This window comes from Rhinatrema bivittatum, chromosome 7 (genome assembly GCF_901001135.1).
Source record: "Rhinatrema bivittatum chromosome 7, aRhiBiv1.1, whole genome shotgun sequence".
NCBI classification, from domain to species: Eukaryota; Metazoa; Chordata; class Amphibia; order Gymnophiona; family Rhinatrematidae; genus Rhinatrema; species Rhinatrema bivittatum.
In genome coordinates this window covers 201,830,437-201,857,628 of record NC_042621.1, presented here as the reverse complement: position 1 = coordinate 201,857,628, position 27,192 = coordinate 201,830,437, and the positions used below count along the sequence as shown (strand labels likewise).

The window sequence follows — 27,192 nt, the reverse complement described above, 5'->3', positions numbered from 1 at the left end:
ACAACAATTGCTCATCGAACCCCATCCCCCTCGAAACAGGTATGCCACAAGGATCAGCACTTTCACCCATCTTATTCAACATTTACCTTACCCCTCTTTGCCATCTCCTATCTAGACTCGACATAACGTATTACATGTATGCCGATGATATATAATTCCTCATTCCAATTTCCTCCTCGATAGAAGATGCTATGTCTAAAGCAGCCTCACACCTGGACACAATCAGAAACATGCTAATTCATCTTAAACTATGTCTAAATACCAGCAAAACTGAATGTATCCTAATTGCCAAAAAAAATCCTGATCATAAAACAATTCCACCCTTCCACTTTGACAAGACCCTCGTCCATCTTAAAGAGAGCGTTAAAGACCTGGGATTTTGGTTAGACATTGACCTAAACTACAAAAAACACATCGCTACAAAAATAAAAGAAGGCTTCTACAAACTTCAAATATTAAAACATCTAAAACCTCTGCTTTACCCCCATGATTTCAAAACCGTCCTACAAGCCCTCTTATTTTCCAGTTTGGATTACTGCAACTCCCTTTTGATTGGCCTTCCAAAATCTTCTTTGAGACCCTTACAGCTCCTTCAGAACGCTGCAGCCAGAGTACTAACAGGTAAAAGAAAAGCAGATCACATTACACCTGTTCTCAATCAATTACAGTGGCTCCCTATTGAAAAAAGAGTAAAATTCAAAGTTCTCTCTATTCTTCACAATGCAATATACAAAGCCGATTACTCCGCCTTTGATGACATCATTCACTTACATTGCTCTCAACGAACAACAAGAACTACTAGTAAAATCCAACTAGTGATTCTCTCACTTCCACAGGCCAAATTATCCTCCACCAGAAACAGAGCCCTTTCCATTATTGGCCCAAAACTTTGGAATTCATTACCTCATTTCCTCACCAATCAAGAAAACTTAAAATCCTTCAAAAAAGACCTAAAATCCTGGCTACTCAGCCAATCTTTTAAAGACTGCACTTAATGACTTATAGTATATTAACATAGCCTGCTATCTTTCAATATCCCCCTCAATCAATCTCCCTGTTTCATGATGCAGATGTCCTCTGTTTTCAATGTTCCCAGATATCTTTGTTCACCTACTCAGGGTTTCCACCCTGTGTTATCCTGTTATACTCATTCTCCTTGTTATATCTTTGCTCAGAATTGTTAATTTTTGAAATTTTTAAATTTCAAACATCGTTCAATGTAACATGTTGTTTTGTATGTAAACCGGAGTGAAGGCAACTCTGCTATACCTCGGTATATTTATTTATTTATTTAACATTTTTATATACCGGCATTCATGTTGCAAACACATCATGCCGGTTTACATATAACAGGGGTGTACAGTGAACAATTCAATAACCTATTAGTGTAGAAGGAAGCAGTTACAAATAACAAGGTAATAGAACTGGGAGGAGAGAAGAAAAGGGAGAGAATAACATTAGGTATAGGTATTTACATTAGTAATAACATTTTTACATTTATTTATTTAGCATATAAATTTACTAATTACTAATTTACATTAGTAATAACATTTTTACATTTATTTATTTAGCATATAAAAAATGCTAAATAAATAAAATAAATAAAAGTCTCTAATAAAGACAACACCCATCTGTCAATTCCTGTGTTGACAGAACTGATCAAGAATATAGCTTAGAAATGGAAATAGTCAAATTTAACAGAAGCCACTCTACAACTGTATTAATGCAATTGTGAAAGTCAAGTAACTCCATAGGAAATTTTATTCAAACCTACCTATAAGCAGAAGCCAATCAGTCAAATCTGGTACACAACCAAATAGATATGACAGATTGATTACACACTGGCCAAGGATTTTGCCATATCCAATTTTTAAAAATATACTGAAACAAATTTTATTAATGAATTTTCAAAAACCAAGTTTTTTAAAAGAAAATTGGTGCATACCATTTAAAAAAAATAAAATCAGAGAAATGAATGGCTGATGGAATGTTCTCATGTGGTGTTACAGCTGCCAATATTTTGCAAATAAAAACAATGAGTGAAATGGATTAAGAGATTCATGTTCATTCTGTTAATAGTTTTATAATACACTGCACACTGTAACCATGGGGAGGTCTGCATATTGTTCTTAGGATGAGGAACTGAAAAATCCGAGCATATTCAAGTCATTAAGAAAAATAATGCCTCTGTTACATAAAGACATGTCCTTTCTCCATGCATCAAAACAGTAGTTCCCAGCAAAGTTCCTACATGTGACTCTGCTCTGGGAGTATTAGAGAGGGCTGAAGATTGTGCCTGGAGAAAGGATTGCAATCCCTAGAAAAACTCTACCCACGAAATGGTAGAAGCATCCAATCAAGGAGGTATTTGAGACGTACAGACTGGGCTACAATCCCCTACTGAGGAGCCAGTTAGGGGAGATCCAAAATCAGGAGCCCCACCTGAGCCATCTGTACCCTGGCCTATATCCGGCTGGGAAGAGCCAGGCTTAGTGAAATCAGAGGAAGGCAATTCTCCCTGATTCTCCAAACAGCGCAGGCACAAGTTAGCAGGCACACCTGGCTGAGATGCCTGAATATGACAGGTAGCGCAAAGAGAAAGATACTTAGGCATAGGCACCATTATGGCTGACAGAGCGCTTAAGTGGCGGCCGAAGGCATGCATCTAGCTTTTTTTTTTCTTTTTTTTGTACATCCAAAAATTAGGTGTCCAATACTCAGGTGTCTCACACCTAGGTGTTCACCCAAAAACAAGTGCCGTAAAACAATTTAAGCGCACAATGTAACTTGTGTGCATAGGTAAGCATGCGGCTACTTAAGGTAGCCGCACGCTTAACTCAGACGCACATAATACAAGGCCGACCAAGCACCCAAAAACTGGACGCAGAACTAGATACACACACCGAACCAATAACCCAGTAGAAGGCAGTCAAAGAAAGTGTGCAAAATTCTGTTGCAGCCTACTATGCGGCATGCAGCAAAAAAGCCTCAGAGTGGGGCCTCGCCTACATAAGCTGCTCAACCCACCAGGTTGCCCACATCCCTCGGCCTCCCACGGAGTGGGATGAACATCGGAATGGCATGCTGAACATGGAGACCAGAAAAAAGGAGGAAGCCCTACACTACAAAAACCTCCTTATAAGTCTCTGTAAATATATACATTTTTTTTTAATATATATATCTTTAAAATTCACCTGAGCTCAGTCTTACCAGCTGAGTAGAGAGACAGTCTCCGGTTTTGGAGAGAGAGGGCACATGACGTCACTGCCGCGCTTGGCTTCTTGCACCTGCTGCCTTTCAGCCGCTTAATCAGCTAAGTCCATGCCGGCTGAAAAACCAGCTACCGGACCAAGGAACTGATCTGAGGGACCAAGTAAATCACCTCAGGAATTCTCAACTGGGGGAGGGGCCATTTGGGATCACCGCAGGAGAGTGGGGCGAATGTAATATTCTTAATTCTTTTTCAAAATGAAGCAATTACCAGAAGGGAGATGCACGTCCACCATCTGCTGGAGACGGAGAATACCGGCAGGCTAATGTCACTGCAGGGGTATATATACTGTGACAATAGTTTGCTTCGTCTCCATCTGCTGGTAGAGGTGCATAACCAACTTGTTCTGGATTCATCTGACTGGATGCTAAGAAAAGCATGGGATAAGCACAAAAATGTGAGACAACATAGGCTCTACAGTATTGTATAGAGCAGGGGTGGCCAACTCCAATCCTCAAGAGCCACAAACAGGCCAGGTTTTCAGGATATCCACAATGAGTATACAAACTTGCTTATGCAAATCTATCTCATGCATACTCATTATGGATATCCTGAAAATCTGGCCTGTTTGTAGCTTTCGAGGACTGGAGTAGGCAATCCCTGGCATAGAGAAAGGGCAGACTAGAAGAGCCTTGCAGTCCTTATTGTGTGTCATTTTTTTCTCTGTCAAAGACTGTACTTTTTTCTATTAAAGAGATTTTGACTACTCTAAGGGGTGGGTGGTAAGTACATTTTTACAGAACCAAGGATTTCTGAGGAATACATGATTTAACATCTGCAGGATTAACATTTATGATAACTGAATTAAAATATTAGTGACAAGGAATTAAGCTGCATTCTTTCATCTTCAGCTTGTACTCTTATAAATTATCAGACCAATTCAAACAATAAAATCATATTACTAATTAAAATGTAAATAAAACCAACAAAACCCCCTTACCTTTCATCGTCCATTTCTAGACTGGATTCACTTTCTGAGAGCTGCCTACACAAAGCTTCTCTTCTTTCCATTTCCCTCTGAAGTTTTCTCTGGAGGCGCAAGTTCTCTTCCCTCATATGACGTTCCTCCTCTAAATATTGTGCCATTTTCTCGGTATCTGAAATTGATAAAAGAAAAATGTATTTTACTAATTTGTGTGTAGGTGAGTGTAACACTAGAGCAGTTTTGAGTTGGCAAACATATGAAGGCAAAGTATTGCCTTTAATAATGTAAAAGCTTTGCATTAGCAAAAAAATGCACAAAGTGAAAAGATTTGTTGCCAAAGTGAAAAGATACTTATATTTTATTTGCTTTCATTGCTAGAGCAAACCATTTAACTCAAAATATCCCCTACCTCATTTGCCTTTAAAGGAAAAAAAGAAAAAAAAAGCAGGGACACCCAAAAGGGGCACTTAAAAACTTGTAAACTGAACTATAAGACCTACCCAGACAAAAAAAAAAAAAAAAAAAAAAAAAAAAGAGGCGTTGGCCTCCTATTAGCCGCCAAAAAAGAACTAAAACTAATCCCTCAGACCGTGAAGACCTCCCCCAAATTTGAAATCTGCTACTTCAAATCTAATTGATTACAAGTCTGCCTAATCTACACCCCACCAGGCCTTCTAGACAACAATGCCTCCCCCTCATAGAATTTATTGCTAAACACAAACGACTCCCCAGCCATTATCTTGGGGGACTTTAACCTCCATGGCAACACTACCCCTCTATCCCCCAACTGCGAAGCCATACTAGCTTCCTTCAAAAGGTCATGGGATTCAATTAAATCATAGCCAGTCTCACCCATAAAGCAGGCCACACTCTCGATTTAATCTTCATAAATTCCCGGTTCACATATACTACACCTCCCACCTATACCCCAGTTCCCTGGACAGGCCACTCAATGATCAACGCCAAACTCACCATAAAAGCAAAATTGACATCCCCCGCAAGACCACCTTCCACTTTAGAAAACCCTGCTCCATGGAAGACCTCAGTTCCCATCTCTCCAACGACATACACAACCTAGACCTTTCAAACACCGATTCAGCCCTTTCCTCTTGGTTTAACATGACCAACATTATCGCCAACAAAATATGCCCTCTAATGGTTAAAGAACTAAATCCAGCCCTTAATACCAAAAAACCCTGGTATTCTCCAGAACTAAAAAAAACTAAAACAAGAGCTTAGACATAAAGAACACAATTGGCATAAAGACCCTTCCCCTACTTCCCTGACTGCTTATAAATCATCTTTGCAGTCCTACAGAAAAACTATCCTCTGAGCAAAAAGAGACTTCCACGCCCGCAAAATCCACAACTTTCAATATGACGTGAAGGCTTTGTTCTCATATGTTTCAGAACTGACAAAAACTTCCCCACCCTCCATCCCTGACAACGAAGCCCAAATAAAATCGGACAAACTCGCAACCTTCTTTCTCAATGCCACCTCCCCAGACCCGAGAGCCACCTTTGAATCCTTCGAACTCACTTCATCCCTTGAAATTAAATCCCTCCTTAAGAACATGAAACCTTCCTCCCACCCATCCGACTCCATCCCGACAAAATTACTACTCTCCATACCAAAGATTATCGCCAAACCGCCATCCGAAATCATAATTTGCTCCCTGTCTCACGGAATAGTCCCCGATGCCCTTAAATTAGCCTCCCTTAAACCCATACTGAAGAAACCTAACCTTGACCCAGGGGATCCCTCTAGTTTCCATCCTATTTCTAACCTGCCATTTTTATTGCCAAACTCATGGAAAGACTAATTAACAGCCAACTTTCTGATTATCTTGACAAACACAATATTCTCTACCCATCTCAATTTGGTTTCCATAAATTCCTAAACACGGAATCCCTCCTAATTTCACTCACGGATACCCTTCTCAAGGGATTAGACAAAGGTCAATCCTACTTATTGGCACTACTTGATATCTCAGTTTCTGACACCGTTAATCACTCCATCCTCCTAAACTGCCTCACCGACAGACATCACAGGAACCGCCCTCGGCTGGTTTGATTCCTTCTTGAACAATAAATACTATAACGTCAAAATAAGTAATAAAGAATCCCCCCCTATCAGCACAACCCACGGAGCCCCCCAAGGCTCTTTCCTCTCCCCTACCCTTTTCAATATCTATCTCTTACCCCTCTGCCAGCTCCTCATAAACCTAAACCTGACCCATTTTGTATACGCCGATGATGTTCAAATACTTATCCTCATAACAGTCTCTCCCCAAATCCCTCAACTTCAGGGACAACTGCCTTCACTCTATCAACCTCCTCCTTTCTAGCCTCAACCTTGCCCTTAACACGGTCAAAACCGAACTCCTCGTTATCTCCCCTGACCACATCAACCCTTCCCCATCTTGATCCCTCCACCACCACAGCCTCACAAGTAAGAGACCTCTGTGTTGTACTAGACAACCAGGTGAACTTAAAAAAAATTGTTAACACCACAACAAAAGACTGCTTCTTCAAACTCCAAATCCTGAAAAAACGTAGACCCCTCCTTCACTTCTATGACTTCCGCACTGTCCTCCAAGCTAACCTTTTCTAAAAAATTGACTACTGCAACTCCCTTCTTCTAGGCCTCCCCGCAACCACCACTAAACCCCTAAAGATGCTCCAAAATGCAACTGCCAGAATCCTAACCAACTCTAGCCGAAGAGACCACATCACGCCCATCCTCAAGCCGAAGAGACCACATCACGCCCATCCTCAAGGATCTTCACTGGCTCCCAATCAGCTTTAGAATCATACATAAGAGCCTTACTATTATTGACAAGACCATCCACAACCAGCACTCCCTCTGGCAAAGAGACTCACTGCGCCTCCACATTTCAAAAAGATCGGTCAGATCCACTTATAAAGGATCCCTCCACACCCCTTCCCCCCCCCAACTCATTCACCACACTTCCACCAGGGAACAGGCCTTCACCTTAGCAGGGCCATCCCTATGGAACTCCATGCCTCCAGAGCTACGGCAGAAACACTGCCCCCTGACCTTTAAAAAAAAACCAAACAAACTAAAGACCTGGTTGTTCAAACAAGCCTTTCCATAACCTACCCCCCCCTACTCCCACTCAGCCCATTGCCCTACCCCACTCCCATAACCCATCCCCCACCCCATATTATCGTTAGCTCCCAACCTTGCTGCAGATATTTATATTTATTGTATATATCAATCAATTGTTACCTGATACTTGATATTGTATATATCAATTGTTACCTGATACTTTAGCCAAAACCTTCCATACTATGTTAACTGTTTTCCCCACCCTTCTTTAGTCCTCCCTTATCTTTTCATTCAACCAAGTTCCAGTATCCCTTGTTCATTGTAACTTATCCCTATCAGTAGCTTCCCTCATTATTGTTACAGTTAAAGTTTAATACCCCCTGTTCTATGTGAACAGATGTGATACGATATGCTTCAAGAATGTCAGTATAGAAAAGAGCCAAATAAATAAATACCAAACAAACAAAGCTATGTCCTATAGCTATACATGAGGGTATCAAGCATGTCACATTCTTGCTGGTATAGTTTGGATATATAAAATTAATCACCAGCTGAGATAAAAGTTGTACTTTGTACTTTACATATCAGACTATCCTGTAGAATAATCAGTGAACAGAAGTGCCGATGTAATAAGGCGCGCTGATGATAGTGCACGTTTTTACTCCGGTTTAAGCACACTTTCTGCATTAAAACCTCTGTTAAATACCAGGGTTAACTTACTGCAGAAAAAATGTGCTTGCAAATCCCATGTAAAAGAAGGCATTATCTATTCCCCAGCAATTCAGGAAGGTGTGTTTAAGGGCAGACAGCACATTTTCTTAACACACTGGAAATTTAACTCCTGGTTCAAACTTAACTCAGATTTCTGGTGGCCATGTTATTCTATTGCTCTGCCCAGTGTGATAGTGTTAGCTGCATCCATCACATTGGGCACAGCAATAGATTATTAATATATAGGACCTAACCTACAAGATGAGCTCTCAGAAACTGGCTAAAGAAGAGGCTGTGGGCAGGCCAGCCCAAGCTTAAACTGACCCTGCCAGGCCAAGCACCAGCCTTTGCCCTTCTCCCCAATCTGAAGGCAGAGCACTTCCATGGTTGTGGCCTCCACCTTACCAAGGGATTGTGGGCTGGCTCCTGAACTTTCTTCCATAGAACCAGATTCTGACAGTGAAGAGAAAGTCAAAATCAAAGGCCAAAACATTTTCACTGAAAAGGACCATCAGAGGGCACTATATAAAGGCCACACCAAGGAGGAAAATCGGAGACAAACGAGTGAAAACTCAAAAGCCACCAAAACTCAGAATACTGCTAGGTGAAAGAGGAAGAGGGAAAAAAATTGACTGAAGGCCAAATCTGCAAAAAGCTTTCTGAAGAGGAGACATTCATTTGTCATGGACAAAAGTGGATTAAGGGAACCCTGCAAAGTGGTGTGCATGTGGGAAATTCCACATATGCTCAGAAAAACCTAGAAAAGCTTTTCTAGACCTCCATGAAACTATCCTTGTTAGCGTCACTGGATGACATCACCCACTTGCCTGACAGATGTATCTGCTTTTCCTTGGAGAAAACATACTTAATATGATGCTAGTTAATTATCTACACAGTAGCACTGGCATCAGCTGCCAGTATTTGCTGCAAAAGCCAACTGCGGGCAACTAAAGAATACATGATTATAACTATTAAGACAACCATCCAAACACTCAGTTAACAGGAAAACATTGAGATCAGACAAAGTGTAATATTACTAATCTAGGGATTGGATCTGACACTTATCAGTAATCCCCGGAAACACAGTCACTCAGGACCTCCAAAGCACTACCATCCAGCAGCCAAGGGTGGGAAGGTGAATAGCAAAATTGCTTACCTTGTAATAGGTGTTATCCCAGGACAGCAGGATGTAGTCCTCACATATGGGTGACATCGGTAATGGAGCCCTATGTACGGAAAACTTCTGTAAAAGTTTCTATGAAACTTTTGACTGGCACCAGAGTGCCTACTGAGCATGCCCAGCATGTCATGATATTCCCTGCCACAGGGGTCTCCCTTTAGTCTTTGTTTGTAGCAAATAGCGTTAGCCCAAAAATAAAATAATAAAACGTATCGGACCCAACTCCGCGGGGTGGCGGGTGGGTTTCGTGAGGACTACATCCTGCTGTCCTGGGATAACACCTATTACAAGGTAAGCAATTTTGCTTTATCCCAGGACAAGCAGGATGCTAGTCCTCACATATGGGTGATTAGCAAGCTAGAGGCTGATTCATTTTGTGCTGAAATGACCGTAAGGTATTGTTATTGAAATGAATCAGTCGAAATCACAGCAGGTTGGATGTAGAAGGAGTTGGGATTAAACTGGAAACAAGTTCTTTAAGACGGATTGTCCATATGCTGAATCTTGTCTTCCCTCTTTGTCTAGACAGTAGTGAGCTGCAAAGGTGTGAAGAGAACTCCATGTTGCTGCTTTACAAATGTCCAGAATAGGTACAGAGCGAAGGTGTGCTACTGAAGTTGACATTGCTCTGACTGAATGTGCTTTTACTCGCCCTTGGAGAGTAAGGCCTGCTTTTTCATAACAAAATTGTATGCAATCTGCTAGCCAGTTTGACAGAGTATGCTTACCCACTGCCTTACCTGGTTTGTTTGGATCATAGGACACAAACAGTTGATTTGATTTTCTTTGGGCTGTAGTGCGGTTTAAATAGAAAGATAACGCACGTTTACAGTCCAAAGTGTGTAAGGCTCTCTCTCCCTGGTGAGAGTGAGGCCTAGGAAAGAATGTAGGTAAAACTATGGTTTGGTTCAAATGAAATTCCGTGACAACCTTAGGAAGGAATTTTGGATGTGTACGGAGGACTACTCTGTCATGAAGGAACTTCGTGAAGGGTTCGTAAGTTACTAGTGCTTGTAGTTCACTGACCCTTCTAGCTGATGTAATGGCTATGAGAAATACCGTTTTCCAAGTAAGGAATTTAAGGTCACAGGTATTTATGGGTTCAAATGGAGAACGCATAAGCTTGGTTAAAACTACGTTCAGGTCCCATTGAATGCTTGGGGAATGAACTGGAGGTTTAATGTGAGTTAGGCCTCTCATGAATTTACTGACGAGAGGCTGCGTGGAGATCGATGCATCTCCTAGCTTGTTATGATAAGCTGAGATTGCACTTAAGTGTACCCTTACCGATGACGTCTTAAGACCAGAGTCTGAGAGATGGTAAAGGTAATCTAGTAGCGAGGTAGTGGGGCAAGTGAAAGGATCTAAATCTTTCTGAGTGCACCATAAAGTAAACCTTTTCCATTTGTAGGAGTAATTCTTTCTAGTGGAGGGTTTACGTGCAGCTATTAGTACCTGAGATATACTAGTTGAAAGGTTGAATGGTTGAAAGATCAGGCTTTCAACATCCATGCTGTCAGGGACAGGGATTGAAGGTTGGGATGGCGCAACTGACCCTGTTCCTGAGTTATGAGATTGGGAGCTACTCCCAGGCGAATTGGATCCCTGACTGAGAGATCTAGCAGTGTGGGGAACCATACTTGTCGAGGCCAATATGGGGCTATGAGTATCATGGACCCCTTGTCCTGTTGTAGCTTTACTAATGTTTTGGTTATGAGCGGTATTGGTGGATACGCGTATAACAGGCCTGAGTTCCAATGGCGGGCAAACGCGTCCTTTGGTAAGCTGTTCTGCCGGAAGAGGAGAGAGCAGTAATTGTTCACCTTGTAGTTCAGATGTGACGCAAAGAGATCTATTGTTGGTTGACCCCAGCGTTGAAATATCTTGATTGCTAACGCTGGGTCGAGGGACCACTCGTGTGGTTGAAAGTGACGGCTGAGGCGATCCGCTACTGTGTTGTGGATGCCTGCTAGGTAGGTGGCCCGTAGTAGGATTGAGTGTGCTAGGGCCCAGTCCCATATTTGAGCCGCTTCCTGGCAAAGGAGGTACGAGCCCGTACCACCCTGTTTGTTGATGTACCACATGGCTACTGTATTGTCCGTTTGGATCAGAACAGTCTTGTGTGAAAGGCAGTCCTTGAATGCATATAGAGCATAGCGTATAGCTCGAAGCTCCAGGAAATTTATCTGAAAGGAGGCTTCTTGCTTTGTCCACTTGCCCTGTGTTTTCAGATGAGCAATGTGCGCTCCCCATCCCAAGGTGGACGCATCTGTAGTTAAAGTCACTTGTGAAACTGGTTGTTGGAAAGGTAGGCCTTTGAGCAAGTTGATTGGTGATGTCCACCAGAGAAGGGAATACTTCAGCTCTGGTGTTATCTGGATGTGAGTGGACAGTGGTTGAATGGCTTGAATCCATTGAGATTTGAGTGTCCATTGCATTAGTCGCATGGTCAGTCTGGCCATGGGAGTGACGTGAACTGTTGAGGCCATGTGTCCGAGTAGGATGAGGCACTGATGAGCTGTGACTGTATATTGATTGCGAATAGAATGTACTAGGAGAACGAGCGATTGAGCCCGGTCTTTCGGAAGAAAAGCCTTTGCTGTGATGGTGTTGAGATCTGCACCTATGAACTGCAACTGGTGAGATGGTGTGAGCTGGGATTTGTCGTAATTGATGAGAAATCCCAAGGAGTGAAGCAATCTTATTGTGAGATGGAGAGAAGTGACAGCTCCGCTCTGTGTATGACTCTTGATGAGCCAATCGTCCAAGTAGGGGAACACATGTACTTGTTGCTTGTGAAGATGTGCCACCGCTACTGCTAGACACTTTGTGAACACTCGAGGTGCTGAGGCAAGGCCGAAAGGTAGCACCCTGTATTGGAAGTGTTGACCTTGTACCAGAAATCGGAGGAACTGTCGATGAGGTGGAAATATGGGAATGTGAGCGTAAGCGTCTTGAAGATCCAGAGAGCAGAGCCAATCTCCTTTTTGAAGAAGAGGTAGCATGGTGCCTAAGGACACCATCCTGAATTTTTCCTTTCTTAAAAATTTGTTGAGATTTCTTAGGTCCAGGATAGGACGTAGACCCCCGGTTTTCTTTGGAATGAGGAAATATCGGGAGTAGAATCCTGTGCCCCACTGAGGCCTGGGAACTCTTTCGATGGCCCTGGCAGTCAGGAGGGTAGATAATTCTGCTTGCAGGATTGTGTAATGATGAGACACTGTCCAAGACGGCATAGGGGGATTGTCTTTTGGTACAGTGAGGAAGTCCAAGTGGTACCCCTGAGATATGATTGAGAGTACCCATTGGTCCGTAGTGATGGAGGTCCAAGTTTGAAGATGGTGAGCAACTCGGCCTCCAACCGGTACTTGTGGATAGGGATTTTGATAATGACTCATGCCCTCTGGTTGAACTTCAAAATCCGGAAGTGGACGCCGCAGGCGGAGGTTGTTGAGGCCTAGCAGGTCTTTGGCGAGGCTGAGACCGTTGAGCAGGTCTTTGTTGTCTGGGCCTGGCTACTGGTGGATAATACCGCCTAGGGCGGTAATATGGCTTTCTTTGTTCCCTTCTTGGAGGCCTCCTTGAAGGTTGATGTACCTCTTGTGGCAGCTGAGAAAGCTGTTTGAGGGTTTCTGTATGGTCCTTGATGGTGGCTACTGCCTCCTTGACCTTATCGCCAAAGAGGTTCTCCCCTAAGCAGGGCAGGTCCGCCAAGCGCTCCTGTACCTCTGGTCTCAGCTCTGAAGATTTAAGCCAGGCCCATCTTCTCGCTGTTATTCCAGCTGCAGATAATCTGGAGGTTGTCTCGAATGAATCATACGTGGCCCGAACCTCGTGTTTCCCTGCCTCTAGGCCCTTATGTACTAGGTTTTGAAAACCTTCCTGAAGATGGTCAGGTAACTGCTGAGACAGGGATTCCACTTGCTTCCATAGGTCACGCTGGTACTGGTTCATAAAAAGCTGGTATGAATTTATTCTAGCTACCAGCATCGCAGCTTGGAAGATTTTCCGACCAAGATTGTCCAAGAACCTATTATCCTTTCCAGGAGGTATGGAGGCGTGTTGCTTTAATCTTTTGGCCTTCTTTTGGGCCGACTCGACCACCACTGACTGGTGCGGTAGTTGAGTTTTTTGGAACCCCGGGATGGGTTGTACTAGGTAAGTGGCATCCGCCCGCTTATTAACAGCTGCCACCGACCCAGGGTGTTCCCATATCCTGTACATAAGTTCTTGTAAAACTTCATGAACAGGAATAGCAAGAATTTCCTTGGGAGGGTCCACGAATTGAAGCACCTCCAAGGTTTTTTGCCTGCTGTCCACTTCAGAGATGAGAGAAAAGGGAATTGTTTGAGACATCTCCTTAATAAAGTTGGAGAAAGAGAGATCCTCCGGTGGTGACTTTCTTCTATCTTCTGGGGGAGAAGGCTCAGAGAGGAGGTCTTCATCCGAGGAGAAATCTTCGTCACTATCATCCAGAGGGAGCTCCAACGGCCTAGTAGGCTTAGTTGGCATTTCAGAAAGTGGAGTCTGAGGTCTGAGGGGTGGTGGGACACCCGAAGGACCTGGTATTGGCTCTTGACTGTCATCTACATCTATAGGTTGTGGTGGAGATGAGAAGCAATGTATTAGTGAGTCCAGCTTGTCCATTAATGGTTGAAAAATGGACTCTTGAAAAGGCATCGAGGGTGCCATCGGGATCGATGGCCGTGGTGGAATCGATGGTACCCGGGGAATCGGCAATGCTGAATCCGGTGGCTGCGGCCTAGGTAGAACCGGTAATGGAATCGGCGCCATCGAGGAGAGCGGTGATTTCCTTGGCATCGGTAGTGAAGGAATCGGTGATGGAACCGGAGATCCTCCTATGACCGGTGTCGATGGCAGAACCGGAGTGGCAGGCCGTGGCATCGCCTCGAGAAAGGCATCCTTAACCGCTTGACGTATGTAATTGTCAAGTTCCGCCCGCATGGATGATGTGAACAGAGCACCCATGGGGGGAGGCGGTGGCGGCGACAGTAGTACAACCTCAGGGCCCTGAGGAGGTACGATTCCTTCCGCCGGAATCGGCGAGGGTTGGTCTGTCGGTGGCTCGGAAGCCTTACTTTGGAGCCGGGCTTTCTTACTCGGTGCCCCGTCCTCCGCCGATGGCTCGCCGGGTATCGGAGCGATGGTTGCTGGTTGCGGCCTGCGATGCCGATGGCGATGTTTATCTTTTTCGCGCCCTTTTTCGCTACTCGATGTGGACGCTCTGGACGATGGTGAGGGGGAGGAAAAAGGAGCGTCTCCCGAGTCACCGGAGTGACGTTTCTTCAAGACCACTTTCCTAATCGCCCCAGCCGGAGACGATTGTGTGGAAGTAGACGGAGCAGTAATCAGTTGAATTTTGAATAATTGCTCCATCTTGTCCATCCGTAAACGTCGACCTTTCGAGGTCATCGTAGCGCATAAGGGACAATTTTTTACATCATGACCTTCACCAAGGCAAAGTACACAGTCTTGGTGAGGGTCTGTAATAGACATATTTCTCGCGCATTTCGGACATTTTTTAAAACCTGTAGCCATTTTGTGGCCGGGCAGCCGTCGACGGCCTAAGGCTCAGGTGAAAAAACGGCACGGAACCGCGAGAACGGGAAAAACTCACCGCGATGATCAAACTAAGGGAGACCCTCTGCGGTTGAAGTTTTTTAAAGCTTTCCGTAAGGAAAATATGTGGAGAATCCCACAGGACTCCTGATAACCGCGAGGCTAATTGCTTCGCGGAAAAAAGAAGACTAAAGGGAGACCCCTGTGGCAGGGAATATCATGACATGCTGGGCATGCTCAGTAGGCACTCTGGTGCCAGTCAAAAGTTTCATAGAAACTTTTACAGAAGTTTTCCGTACATAGGGCTCCATTACCGATGTCACCCATATGTGAGGACTAGCATCCTGCTTGTCCTGGGATAATAACCAGTTCTCATTAAAGAAAAGGAAAGGAAATTATCAGGTAAGTAGTAATTTCTCCTCTCTTAGCATTCATACAGGTTAATTCACACTAGTGGGATGTACCAAAGCTACTCCCAAACAGGGCGGGAGGCTGCCCACTGTCCAAACACCGCACAGACTAGGCTGCGTCCTCCCAGGCTTGTACCGCCAGGCGATATTGCCTGGAAGCTGTGTAAGAATAAAACACATCGTAGCTCAGCAAATCACGACAGGAGACAACCATCTAATTTCCGCCCATGACACTGCCTGAGCCCTAGTGCAATAAGTGCTAACCTGACTAGGAAAGGCTGCTCAATATCTGCATTCACAGCATGAAAACAATCTGAATCCAGCGGGCTATCGTAGCCCGCAATGCTGGTTCACCCTGTTTAATCCCTCTGTGGAATATAAATAGCCAGTCTTGTCTTCCTGCGAGATTTAGAAACCTACCATATCCCTAGATATGTCACTTGACACCCAAGATCCATAACAGGCAATAATCCTCCACCTCTCTCCCCCTGCCTAGAGTCAGCAGGGATTGATTGATGCCAAACAAAATCCGAGACTCCCTTTGGCTAAAAAGACAGAACAGTTCGCATCTGGACCACTCCCAGAGACAGTTCCCAGCAAGACAGGGCTTGCAGTTCAGGAACTCTACATGTAAAATATTGCCCTCTAGTAAGTATCCTCAGGAAGAGGCTATGCAATGGTCGAAAGGTGGGACTGCCAGAATTCCAGAACCAGATTAAAACTCTACATGGGCACTGGCAACCGCAAGAGGCATGAAAATGCTTCATCCCTGTGAAGGCTGTGCCACAACCGGATGGGCCAACTAGGGGTCACCATCCATGTGACCTCAAACAGGCTAGAGCTGTCACCTGTACTTTCAAAGAATTAAGGGCCAGGTCCTTACACAACCCATGCTGCAAAAATCCAAAGAAAGTGGGATATTAACCAAATGAGATGAACCCCTCGTTCCTCACACCAAGCCAAAATCATTTGCCAAATGTGAACATTGGCTAAGTATGTGAATAACTCATGCTCGAAGCAAGGTGGAAAACACCACAGTGGACTATCCACACTTCTGCAGCCGAGCCTTCTCAAGGGTCACATTGTAAGACAAAAATCAAGATGTATCTTCGAGAAGAATAGGCCCCTGCCATTTCAGAACCCTGAAGACCAATAATCAGAGAGGATATTAGGAACATAAGATATTGCCATACTGGGTCAGACCAAGAGTCCATCAAGCCCAGCATGCCATTTCAAACAGTGGCCAATACAGGCTACAAGCACCAGGCAAGTACACAAAGTAGATTCCATGCTACTGATGCCAATAATAGCAGTGGTTATTCCCCAAGTCAACTTGCTTTATTAGCAGTTAATGGACTTTTCTTCCAAGAATTTATCCAAAACTTTTTTAAACCCAGCTACACAAACTGCATTAACCACATCCTCTGGCAACAAATTCCAGAGCTTAATTGTGCACTGAGTGAAAAATATTATTCTATTAGTTTTAAATGTGCTACTTGCTAACTTCATGGAGTGCTCCCTAGCCCTTTTATTACCTGAAAGATTAAATAACTGATTCACATTTACCCGTTTTAGATCTCTCATGATTTTAAAGATCTCTATCATATCCCCCCTCAACCATCTCTTCTCCAAGCTGAACAGCCCTAACCTCTTTAGTCTTTCCTCATAGGGGAGCTGCTCCATCTCCTTTATCATTTTTGTCACCCTTCTCTGTACCTTCTCCAGTGCAACTATACATTTTTTGAGATTCAGCAACCAGAATTGTACACAGTACTCAAGGTGCGGTCTCACCATGGAGTGATAGAGGCATGATATTTTTCCATTTTATTCGCCATTCCCTTCCTAATAATTCTTAACACTGTTTGCTTTTTCAACTGCTTCAGCACACTGAGGTGACTGTTTCATTGTATTATCCACTATAACGCCTAGATATTATTCCTGGGTGGTAGCTCCTAATATGGAACCTAACTGTATAACTACAGCATGGGTTATTTTCCGTATATACATTACCTTGCGTTTGTCTACATTAAATTTCATCTACCATTTGGATGCCCAATATTCCAGTCTCACAAGGTCCTCCTGTAATTTAATCACAATCCTCTTCTGATTTAACTACTCTGAATAATTTTGTATAATCTGCAAATCTGATTACCTTACTCATCGTATTCCTTTCCAGATCATTTATAAATATATTGAAAAGCACCGGTCCAAGTACAGATCCCTGAGGCACTCCACTGTTTACCCTCTTCCACTGAGAAAATTGACCATTTAATCCTTCTGTTTCCTGTCTTTTAATCAGTTTCGAATCCACAAAAGGACATCATATCCTATCCCATGACTTTTTAATTTTTTAGAAGCCTCTCATGAAGGACTTTGTCAAATGCCTTCTGAAAACCCAAATACACTACATCTACCGGTTCACTTTTATCCATCTTAATTAACCCCTTCAAAAAAAAAAATAGAACCAGATTTGTGAGGCAAGACTTCCCTTGGGTAAATCTATGCTGACTGTGTTCCATTAAACCATATCGTTCTATATGCTCTGTGATTTTGATCTTTAGAATAGTTTCCACTATTTTTCCCAGCACTGAAGTCAGGTTCACTGGTCTATAGTTTCCTGGATCGTCCCAGGAGCCCTTTTTAAATATTGGGGTTACATTGGCCACCCTCCAGTCTTCAGGTACAATGGATGATTTTAATGATAGGTTATAAATTTTAACAGATCTGAAATTTCATTTTTGAGTTCTTTCAGAAGTCTGGGGTGCATACCATCCAGTCCAGGTGATTTGCTACTCTTTCGTTTGTCAATCTGGCTTACTGAATCTTCCAGGTTCACAGTGATTTGGTTCAGTTCATCTGACTCATCACCCTTGAAAACCATCTCCAGAACTGGTATCTCCCCAACATCCTCATTAATAAACACAGAAGCAAAGAATTTGCAGATCTGTATACCACAGCCTCCTGGGCCAATCTGGCACCACGAAAAGTACCAACCCAGTGTGTGCCTTGAATCCCTGAATCATTCTGCCCAACATGGGTCACAGGGAAAAGGAATATAAAAGCTTGCCTTCCGGCCACTCCTGCACAAAGGTATCAATACCTGAAAACTTCAGATCTCTCCTGGGACTGAAGAAATTAGGAACTTTTGCATTGTGTGATGTTGCCAGCAAGCCTAGAAACAGGAGGCCTCAGTGGCCTAGTATGAGCTAGAATGCTTTGCTGCACAATTCCCTTTCTCCTGGATCCAGACAGTCTGCTGAGAAAGTGGGCTCTCAAATTGTCTTTTCTTGCAATGTGCGAGGCTGAGATCTCCTGGAGATGTCCTTTCAATGACCCTGTGACACTTGCTGACTCTTGGTTCCTCCCTGTCAGTCAATGTAAGCCACTGTCATCGCATTGTTTGACATTATTCGGACTGCTCGATCCTGCAAGCGATGGACGAATCAAAGGCTGACAGCCAAACGGCACAGGCTTCTAGCCAATTGATGCTCTAAAGGAACTCTTCTATACTCCAGCACTTTCAACTCCTGACAGTAAGCCTCCTAGCCCTGGAAGCTCGTGTCCGACATACGTAGTAATCCGTCACCTATTTGTAAGGGTGACGTGAGGTGGGGGGAGAGGGAAGAGAAAGGGTGTTGATGAGAGGGAAGAGTGAAGAGAAGGTGATGATGCCAGGGGTTGGGAGAGCAGAAGAAAAAAGAATGCCATGGAAATGGTGAATAGGGAAGGTGATGCTATGTCATGATGAAATGAGCCCAATGTCAGGTGTGCCATGACACAAAAAAGGTTGGGAACCACTACTGTAAGCTAGGAGGGAAAGAAAATGAAGGCTGCAGCTGCACCTCAACTCCTTGCTGGGCTTTTTTCATAGCACACCAGTTGGGAAATGCTGGTATAGCTTTCAACTCCAGTTGTTTGATATGCACTATCAAACCAGTTTCCCCTGAAGCTGTTAAGGTTGTATGACCATCTTTGCAGGTTACAGTGGAAGAGATATGGCATCTCACTTTTTTGGCATTCATCTCTTCTTTCAGCTCAGTCAGAATCAATGCTGATATCTTGGTGCTATGAGCCTTCACATGTAGAAGTACATGGGGAATTTTTTCTTATATTTTCATAGGGCACCCTGAACTGTCCCTCCTATGGTTTTGCAGCAACAATCCAGAGACTGGGAGCCATGGAACATGCCACCTCCTACAAGTCTGTATAATGAGTTGTAAATCCAGCTGTCAAGTGTTGCTCTCAATGACTCCTTCTCTTCCAGGGGCTATGAATGCTGCCTTTGCAGCATCCCTAGCTAACATGGGGTGCAGAAAAACTGGTCCAGGAATCTAACCAAGGAGCAAAATAGCACTACCACTGAGCCACCAGACCAACTCATCTTTCTTTTTAAACAGTGTTGGCAATTTAAAAAAACAGCCACAAATTAGAAACCAGAAATCATTTCCATAAAAAGCAGTTTTTACCACACTAAAAAATTACTAGGACCTTAATATCACTGAAGGCTGCAGGAAGTGAAGGGCAGTTGATTAGGTTTGATAGCCATATAAAAGGTTAACATTCATTATCTCTGTTAAATGCCATGGGATCTTTAATAAATGTAAAAAGTGCAAGGACTTCAAGATAAGTTTTCTCTTTTCATTTATCTATCTTAGAAGGTCAGTATCTCTAGCAAAACAATACTTTACCATCATACTACAGTATGGACAGACAAAAATTCAAGTTCTTCAAATACCTCTTTCTCAAAGCTGGGAAAAGGAGAATTACCATTAGGTTTTAGTTTGTCAACTGTACAGCCAATGCCCCAGTGATAGCCACTGTGAATTATATGCTCAAAGAATAAACACTTTAAAAACATAAGGTTCCCATCAATGCTTCTGACTTAGGGTGAAGACCAATGTTTTACATTCTCCTGCAGTTAACTAGGGCATGCATATTCATTGTGGATATCCTGAAAATCTGTCTCGCTGGTGGGCCCCCAGGACAGGGTTGGGGACCACTGAACTAGGGGATGGGATCAGAACCAGAATTCAGACCCTGGTTTGGGAATTCAGAGACCAAAGCAGAGCTCTGAACACAGAAAATACACATTATCATAGTCACCTAAAACAGTGTATTCAAATAACTATAAACTTCTTAGAATAAAGGCATTATAACCTTGTGATCTATTCTGTGCAGTCTTAGGTACACCAATAGCTTTATATAACTGACACCCCCTGAAAATTCAGAGGATATTTCAAATTGAAGGTGCTGAGCACTATTTCATCCCCTCCCTATCTAGACTCAAGCATTTGTCCCTCCCCTCCAGCTGAAATCCAGTACACAACCCCAGACCTCTCTCCCCTCCCGCTAGCATATGCTGTCCCTCTCCCATCAACTGTTCCAGGTATTTGCCAATCCTGCAGGCCTTCCCCCCCCCCCCCACCCTGAACCCAGCACACTCAATCCTCCCCCTCTTTGAGCAATTTTCTTTTCATGTCTGCTTCTGTCTGGTCCAAGAGCCCCATTTTACAGGCTATCCTTCAGTCTGGATCCTTCCAGTCATGTTCACAGCCCCAGAATCTCAAGCAGTGCTTACACGTGTATTCTCTGAGCTACTAGCATAGTTCAACATATATATATATATATATATCAATCATAATACAATCAAACAAGACAATCACTGGAAGAAGGACATTTAAGTAAAATACTAAAGTAGCATATAAATTGCCTACCTAAATAATGTAAGAGAAAGAACTCTCTCTATTGCTGGACCCCTTCTATGGAACTCTATTCTGCAGGAATTACGACTTGAAGCTGACATCAAATTATTTAAAAAGGGGATTAAAACCTGGCTTTTTAAACAAGCCTACCAAGAGCTGTTAGCATAATTATCTCACTCTTCTGATTTTATACCAAGGTAATGTATATTTTTATTATACTATCTCTACCCTAACTATACTACTTCTCTAACAGGTCAATCCAGTACCGAGAGGTAGGAAGAGCTGCGTTAGTGCCCGGCGCACCCGTGGTTGCCGCACGCACCGTGCAGCTCACCTACCGCTCGATCCTGTATGTAAATAGCTTGCTAATCCAAGCTGCGTCTTAGAAGCGTCCGTGAAGCGTTAGGCCCGCGCAACCCGTTTTACAGTATAGAGCGCTAGCGCTCTAGGACGCGCTGGTATCTGTCATTTCAAATGTCATTTCAAATGACAGGTACCAGGAAGTGGACAGTTCTCCGACGCTCAGGATTGTCAGCCCTCTCTCCCCTCCTCCCGAAGCAACAAAAGCGAAAAAAGCGAAAAAATTGAAAAAAAAAAAGTTGCAAGAGAGGGGAGAGAGGACGGGCAATCCTAAGCTCGGGATGGCCAGTCCCTCTCCCCTCCTCCAGAGGCAAGGCGCGAAAAGCAGCCTTGCTCCGGGAGGAGGGGAGAGAGGATTGGCAGTGTGAAGCGACCAAGCTACTTACTTTTTTTTTGCAGCCCTGCGGAGGAGACGCCCCTGTGCGTGCAATTGGCCGCTCAAGACGGGACGTCACGACGTTTGGCATCACAGCATGTGACGTCACGTCTTGAGCGGCCAATTGCACGCACAGGGGCCGCTTTCCCCCGTGCAGGTGTCCATCTTCGCCGGGAGGCAGGGGAGCCGTGATCCATTTCTGCTGATGGCCGATCAAGACGTGACATCCATCTTCCTGAGCAGCTGGAGGCAGGAGAGGAGAGCCGCGGTCGCATTCGCTGATGTCCGGATGGGGGGCTGCAAAAGTAAGTCGCTTTATACTGCCAGTCCCCTCCCCCTTCTCCCGGAACAAGGCTGCTTTTCGCGCCTGCCTCGGGAGGAGGGGAGGGAGGACTGGCAATCCCGAAGGTAGGGTTGCCCGTCCTCTCCCCTCTCTCTCTTGCAACTTTTTTTTTTTTTGGCTTCGGGAGGAGGGGAGAGGACTGGGGCTGCCCCGGGGACCGGCACCCATGGACACGGCCAGTGCAGGAGAGCGGGGGCTGGGGGAAGTTTGCCGCCTACCCTTACCCCTGCCTCTAACTTAGGGGTAGGGGTAGGCGGTAAGTTAGCAGGTTAAACGCGGGGCAAAACGGCAGGGTACAATAGCGATAGTCGGGGCGCGTGTTACTGGATGGTAGGGAATAGCTAATTCGCTCGTTTGCATGCAATATACATGCCACGTGCGGAAGGGGTTGCCCGGGGATTTTAGGACGCGGTAGGAGTAGGTTAAAGGGGGTTGTGGATCGCAGGAAGGGCTAACGCGGCCGGGAAGTGAGTAGAACGAGGGTTAGGAGTGGGGTAAACGCGGCCGCACTTTACTGGATAGACCTGTAAGTGTTTAAATTTTGATTATTTAGCCTACTATTTAGTTTACGATGTTAATTATTTATATTATGAAACAATGTATTTACTTCCTTTCTTCTTTGGAAATGCAAATAATTTTAAATGATTAATTGCTAACTACTGTAAACCGATTTGATATGCTTGCATGAAAAGTCTGTATATAAAAATTATTAAATATATATATATATATATATATATATATATAGTTTCCAATCTACACGTATAGGATGACAAATATGCACAAGTTCTGAGCTATGTGTATATGCTCAGTGACTAGCAGGATGCTCATGCACACTGATGTAAATAAGCACACTCCACATTTGCCATTTTGAAGCTAAGCATCTATATCTGTCTATGTATACACATATCTATAATAATGATATATGATTACTATTGAGCTAGCATACCAACATGCTAAAAATTCTTCAGCATTTTTAGGTCACCAACAGTCTGGTTTTCATATTATCCATGCTATAGGGCTGCTTACCAATAGCAATCATAATGCAATCAAACTAGACAACCGCTGGAAGGAGGGCATTTAAGTAAAAATAATATAGTAGCATATAACTTTAAAAAGGAAAACTATGAGAGGAAATTTGTTACCGAATAGTAATGACACCACCTATGTAATGTACAATCCTGTGGGCAACTGTACGGTCTAGATAAAAAGCTAGAGCACGTTTACAGTCAAGGGTATGCAGAGTCTGTTCCCCGGAGTTGGAGTGGGGCCTGGGAAAAAAGATAGGTAGTAGTATTTTTTTTTTATTTTTTTTTTTTTAACTTTTATATACCGACATTCTTGCATTAAATGCAAATCATGCCGGTTTACAGTGAAACAGAAAAAGCAGGAAAAAATTCCTTAGTCGAATACAATGAAACAGCTTAGTTAACAAAGGAAACATAAAAATAAATTTTTACATATACACAAAGGTTTGTATAATGGATTGATTAATATGAAACTCCGAAACTACCTTAGGTAAGAATTTAGGGTGAGTGCGGAGTACCGCCCGGTCCTGCAGGAGTTTAGTGTAAGGCGGATAGGTAACCCTAACACTAACCCTGCGAGCTGAAGTGATAGCCTAAAGAAATAACACTTTCCATGTGAGATATTTTAGGTCACAGGAGTGAAGAAGTTCGAAAGGAGGTTTCATAAGGCGACCAAGAACCAGATTAAGGTCCCAAGATGGGGCCGGAGGGCATAAAGGTGGCTTCAAATGGAGCAAGCCTTTAAGAAAGCGTGTTACAAGGGGTTGTACTGAAATAGGGACACCCCCGATACCGCACTGACATGCATTCTAATGGAAGAGGTCTTTAGACCTGATTCTGATAGATGCCAGAGATAGTCCAAGAATTTAGAAATTGGACAGGAAAGGGGATCGAGGGACTGAGAAGTGCACCATGATGTATACCTTTTCCATTTGTAAGAATAAGATTTTCTTGTGGAAGGCTTTCGTGAAGCGATCAGGACACGAGAAACGGAATCCGAAAGGTTAAATGGCTGAAGGACTAACCTTTCAACATCCATGCCGTCAGGGACAAGGCTTGGAGGTTGGGATGGAGGAGGCATCCATCGTTTTGAGTGATCAGATGCGGGTCCTTTCCCAGAGGAATGTGCCTGCGGATGGAGAGATCCTGAAGTATGGGAAACCACACTTGGCGTGGCCAGTGCAGTGCTATCAGGATCATAGTTCCCCTGTCCTGACGTAGCTTCACGAGAGTCTTCGACAGAAGAGGAAGTGGAGGGAATGCATAAAGCAGACCGGTTGTCCACTTGAGGGAGAATGCATTCCTCGGCCGAGAGTGCTGGCTCCGAATGAGAGAGCAATAATTGTCCACTTTGTGGTTCTGAGGGGACGCAAAGAGGTCTATATGGGGATAACCCCATTTGTGAAACAGAGAGGTCGCTACCAAGGGGTCGAGTGACCACTCGTGTGGTTGGAAGACGCGGCTCAGCTGGTCTGCCAATAAATTGTCTGCTCCTGGTAAGTAGGTGGCCCTGAGGTACATGGAGTGGGAGAGGGCTTCTGCCCAAATCTGCGCAGCTTCCTGACACAGAAGGAAGGAGCCTGTGCCTCCCTGCTTGTTTATGTACCACATGGCCACCTGGTTGTCCATCTGAATTAAGACTGTGTGGTCCGATAGGCAATCTTGAAAGGTCCTGAGAGCATATCGGATTGCTCTCAGTTCCAGGAAATTTATCTGGTGTTTGGCTTCCTCTGGTGACCAGAACCCTTGAGTTTGTAAACTGTTTACATGGGCTCCCCAACCGATGTTGGAAGCGTCGGTGGTGAGGATTATCTGAGGGTCTGGTGGAAGAAAAGGCAAGCCCTGTAGGAGGTTGGATTGATTTGTCCACCAGGCAAGGGACAGATGGAGTGCATTGGTGATGCGAACAATGGAGTATAGAGGCTGAACAGCTTGAGCCCATTGCAATCTCAGAGTCTATTGCATGACTCATGGCCAGGCGGGCCATGGGAGTCACATAAAGTGAGGAGGCCATGTGTCCCAGCAGAATGAGGAATTGGCGAGCTGTTGCTGTGCGTTGAGACTGCAACTGGCAAGCTAGGGACACAAGAATTTGAACTCGTTGATGAGGAAGGAAGGCTTTGGCCTGTAAGGTGTCCAAGTCTGCCCCAATGAAGGATAAGGTTTGAGATGGGACTAAAAAGGATTTCTCGTAATTGACAAGAAACCCTAGAGAAAGTAGAGTTTGAATTGTCAGGGTCAGGGAGGACCGAGCGATTTGCTGGGTTGGGGCCCTGATTAGCCAATCGTCCAGGTAGGGGTAGACGTGGACACCTTCCTTCCTGAGGAACGCTGCAACCACCACGAGGCATTTGGTGAAGACCTGTGGTGCGGATGCCAGGCCGAAAGGTAGCACTCGGTATTGGTAGTGATTTCGGCCTACTAAAAAACGGAGGTATTTGCGATGAGATTGAGTCATTGCAATGTGAGTGTAGGCGTCTTTTAGGTCTAGAGAGCAGAGCCAGTCCCATCTTTGCAGCAGAGGGAGAAGCGAGCCCAAGGTTACCATCTTGAACTTCTCTCTGTAAAGGTACTTGTTGAGGGCCCGTAGGTCCAGGATTGGCCGAAGTCCTTCTGACTTTTTTGGGATCAGAAAGTACCTGGAGTAGAACCCTAGTCCTTGTTGTGAGAGAGGAACGGGTTCTATAGCGTTTGACTGGAGGAGAAGGGATACTTCCTGCTCTAAAAGAACAGAGTGATCGGTGAGTCTCCACGCCTGCCGGGGTGGGGAGTCCGAAGGGAGAGACAGGAAGTTGAGGTGGTAACCCTGTGCAATTATCGCTACCACCCATTGATCTGTGGTGATATGGTGCCATTTTTGTAGAAAATGACCTAAGCGACCTCCTACTGTTATGGTTGGAAGAAGGATTTGGCATCTGCTCTCTAATTGAAAGTCAAAAACCCGATGCAGGGCCAGGTTGTGGAGCTGCTGCGGGCTTTTGTTTTCGAGACTGGCGAGGCTGAGCTCTATGGTAAGGCCTCGTAGGCTTAGACTTGGCTAGTGGGGGATAATACTTCCGTGGACGGAAGAATGACTTTTTGGAGTCCTTCTTAAATGGTTGTTTAGAAGGCAAGTCAGAAGGAATAGATGAGAGCTGTTTAAGTGTCTCATGATGATCTTTTAGTTCAGCAACTATTTGCTGAATTTGCTCACCAAATAAATTATCCCCTAGACAGGGCAAATCAGAGAGTCTGTCCTGAACTTCCGAGCCAAGGTCAGAAGACTTAAGCCAAGCCTAGCGTCTGGCAGAGATGGCCGTAGCAGAAAGTCTAGTGGAAGTATCAAAGATGTCATAAGCGGTTCTTATTTCATGCTTCCCCAGCTTCAAACCCTTTATTTAGTAGGGACTGAAGCTGTGGCTGGAACTGCTCTGGCAAGGAATCTGAGTACTCCTGCATTTGTTTCAGGATGACCCTATTGTATTGGGTCATTTATAATTGATAAGAAGCTATTCTGGAAATCAGCATAGCTCCTTGGTATACTTTCCTACCTATACTATCTAGGAATTTATTTTCCTTAGTAGGAGGTATAGAAGAATGTGGCTTTATTCGTTTAGCTTTCTTTTGAGCTGATTCTACCACAACAGAGTGATGGTCTAATTGTGGTTTCTGAAAGCCAGGTGCTGACTGTACGAGATAGGTAGAGTCAGCTTTTGTATTTACTGGAGCAACAGATCCAGGGGATTCCCAATTCTTTTTTAGAAGATCCAGAAAAACCTGATGAATTGGAATAGAGGTGATGACTTTGGGGGCATCCAAGAATTGGAGCAACTCCATCATCTGGTGCCTGTCATCTTGTTCAGATTGAAGCTGAAAAGGGACCAACTCCGACATTTCCTTCACAAAATTTATGAAAGAGAGGTCCTGAAGAGGGGAACGCTTTCTACTCTCCACAGGAGAGGGTGGTGAAGGCAAATCATCGGTGTCAGTAGAGGTATCATCACCCCCAGGTGTCATAAGGATCAGGATGCTGACCTATAGGACCATGAGGTGGCTGTGTACCTGAAGGCCCCGGTTGAGGCTCCGAGAAATTCGAAGGAATTACCGGGGGCATCGAGAATGTTCTCAATGGAATCGGTGCCGGCATCGGTACCGGTGTCGGCACCGAAGGATTCGGCACAGACATCGAAATGTTCAGTGGAGCTGATGTGCGTATCGCCCCCGAGGAGAGTATCGGTGGCGAGGGACGACAAGGCAC

General features: G+C 44.4%; 1 protein-coding gene across 2 annotated transcripts in view; it reads right to left on the bottom strand.

Annotated features, from left to right (window-relative positions):
• Nucleotides 1-27,192, bottom strand: part of CCDC6 (coiled-coil domain containing 6) — a 351,904-nt gene that overhangs the window by 54,801 nt on the left and 269,911 nt on the right. For both annotated transcript variants that reach the window (XM_029609756.1, XM_029609757.1), the window contains exon 6: nucleotides 4,212-4,368. In XM_029609756.1, coding sequence (XP_029465616.1) covers nucleotides 4,212-4,368 — 157 coding nt within the window. The remainder of the gene's footprint in view (nucleotides 1-4,211; nucleotides 4,369-27,192) is intronic.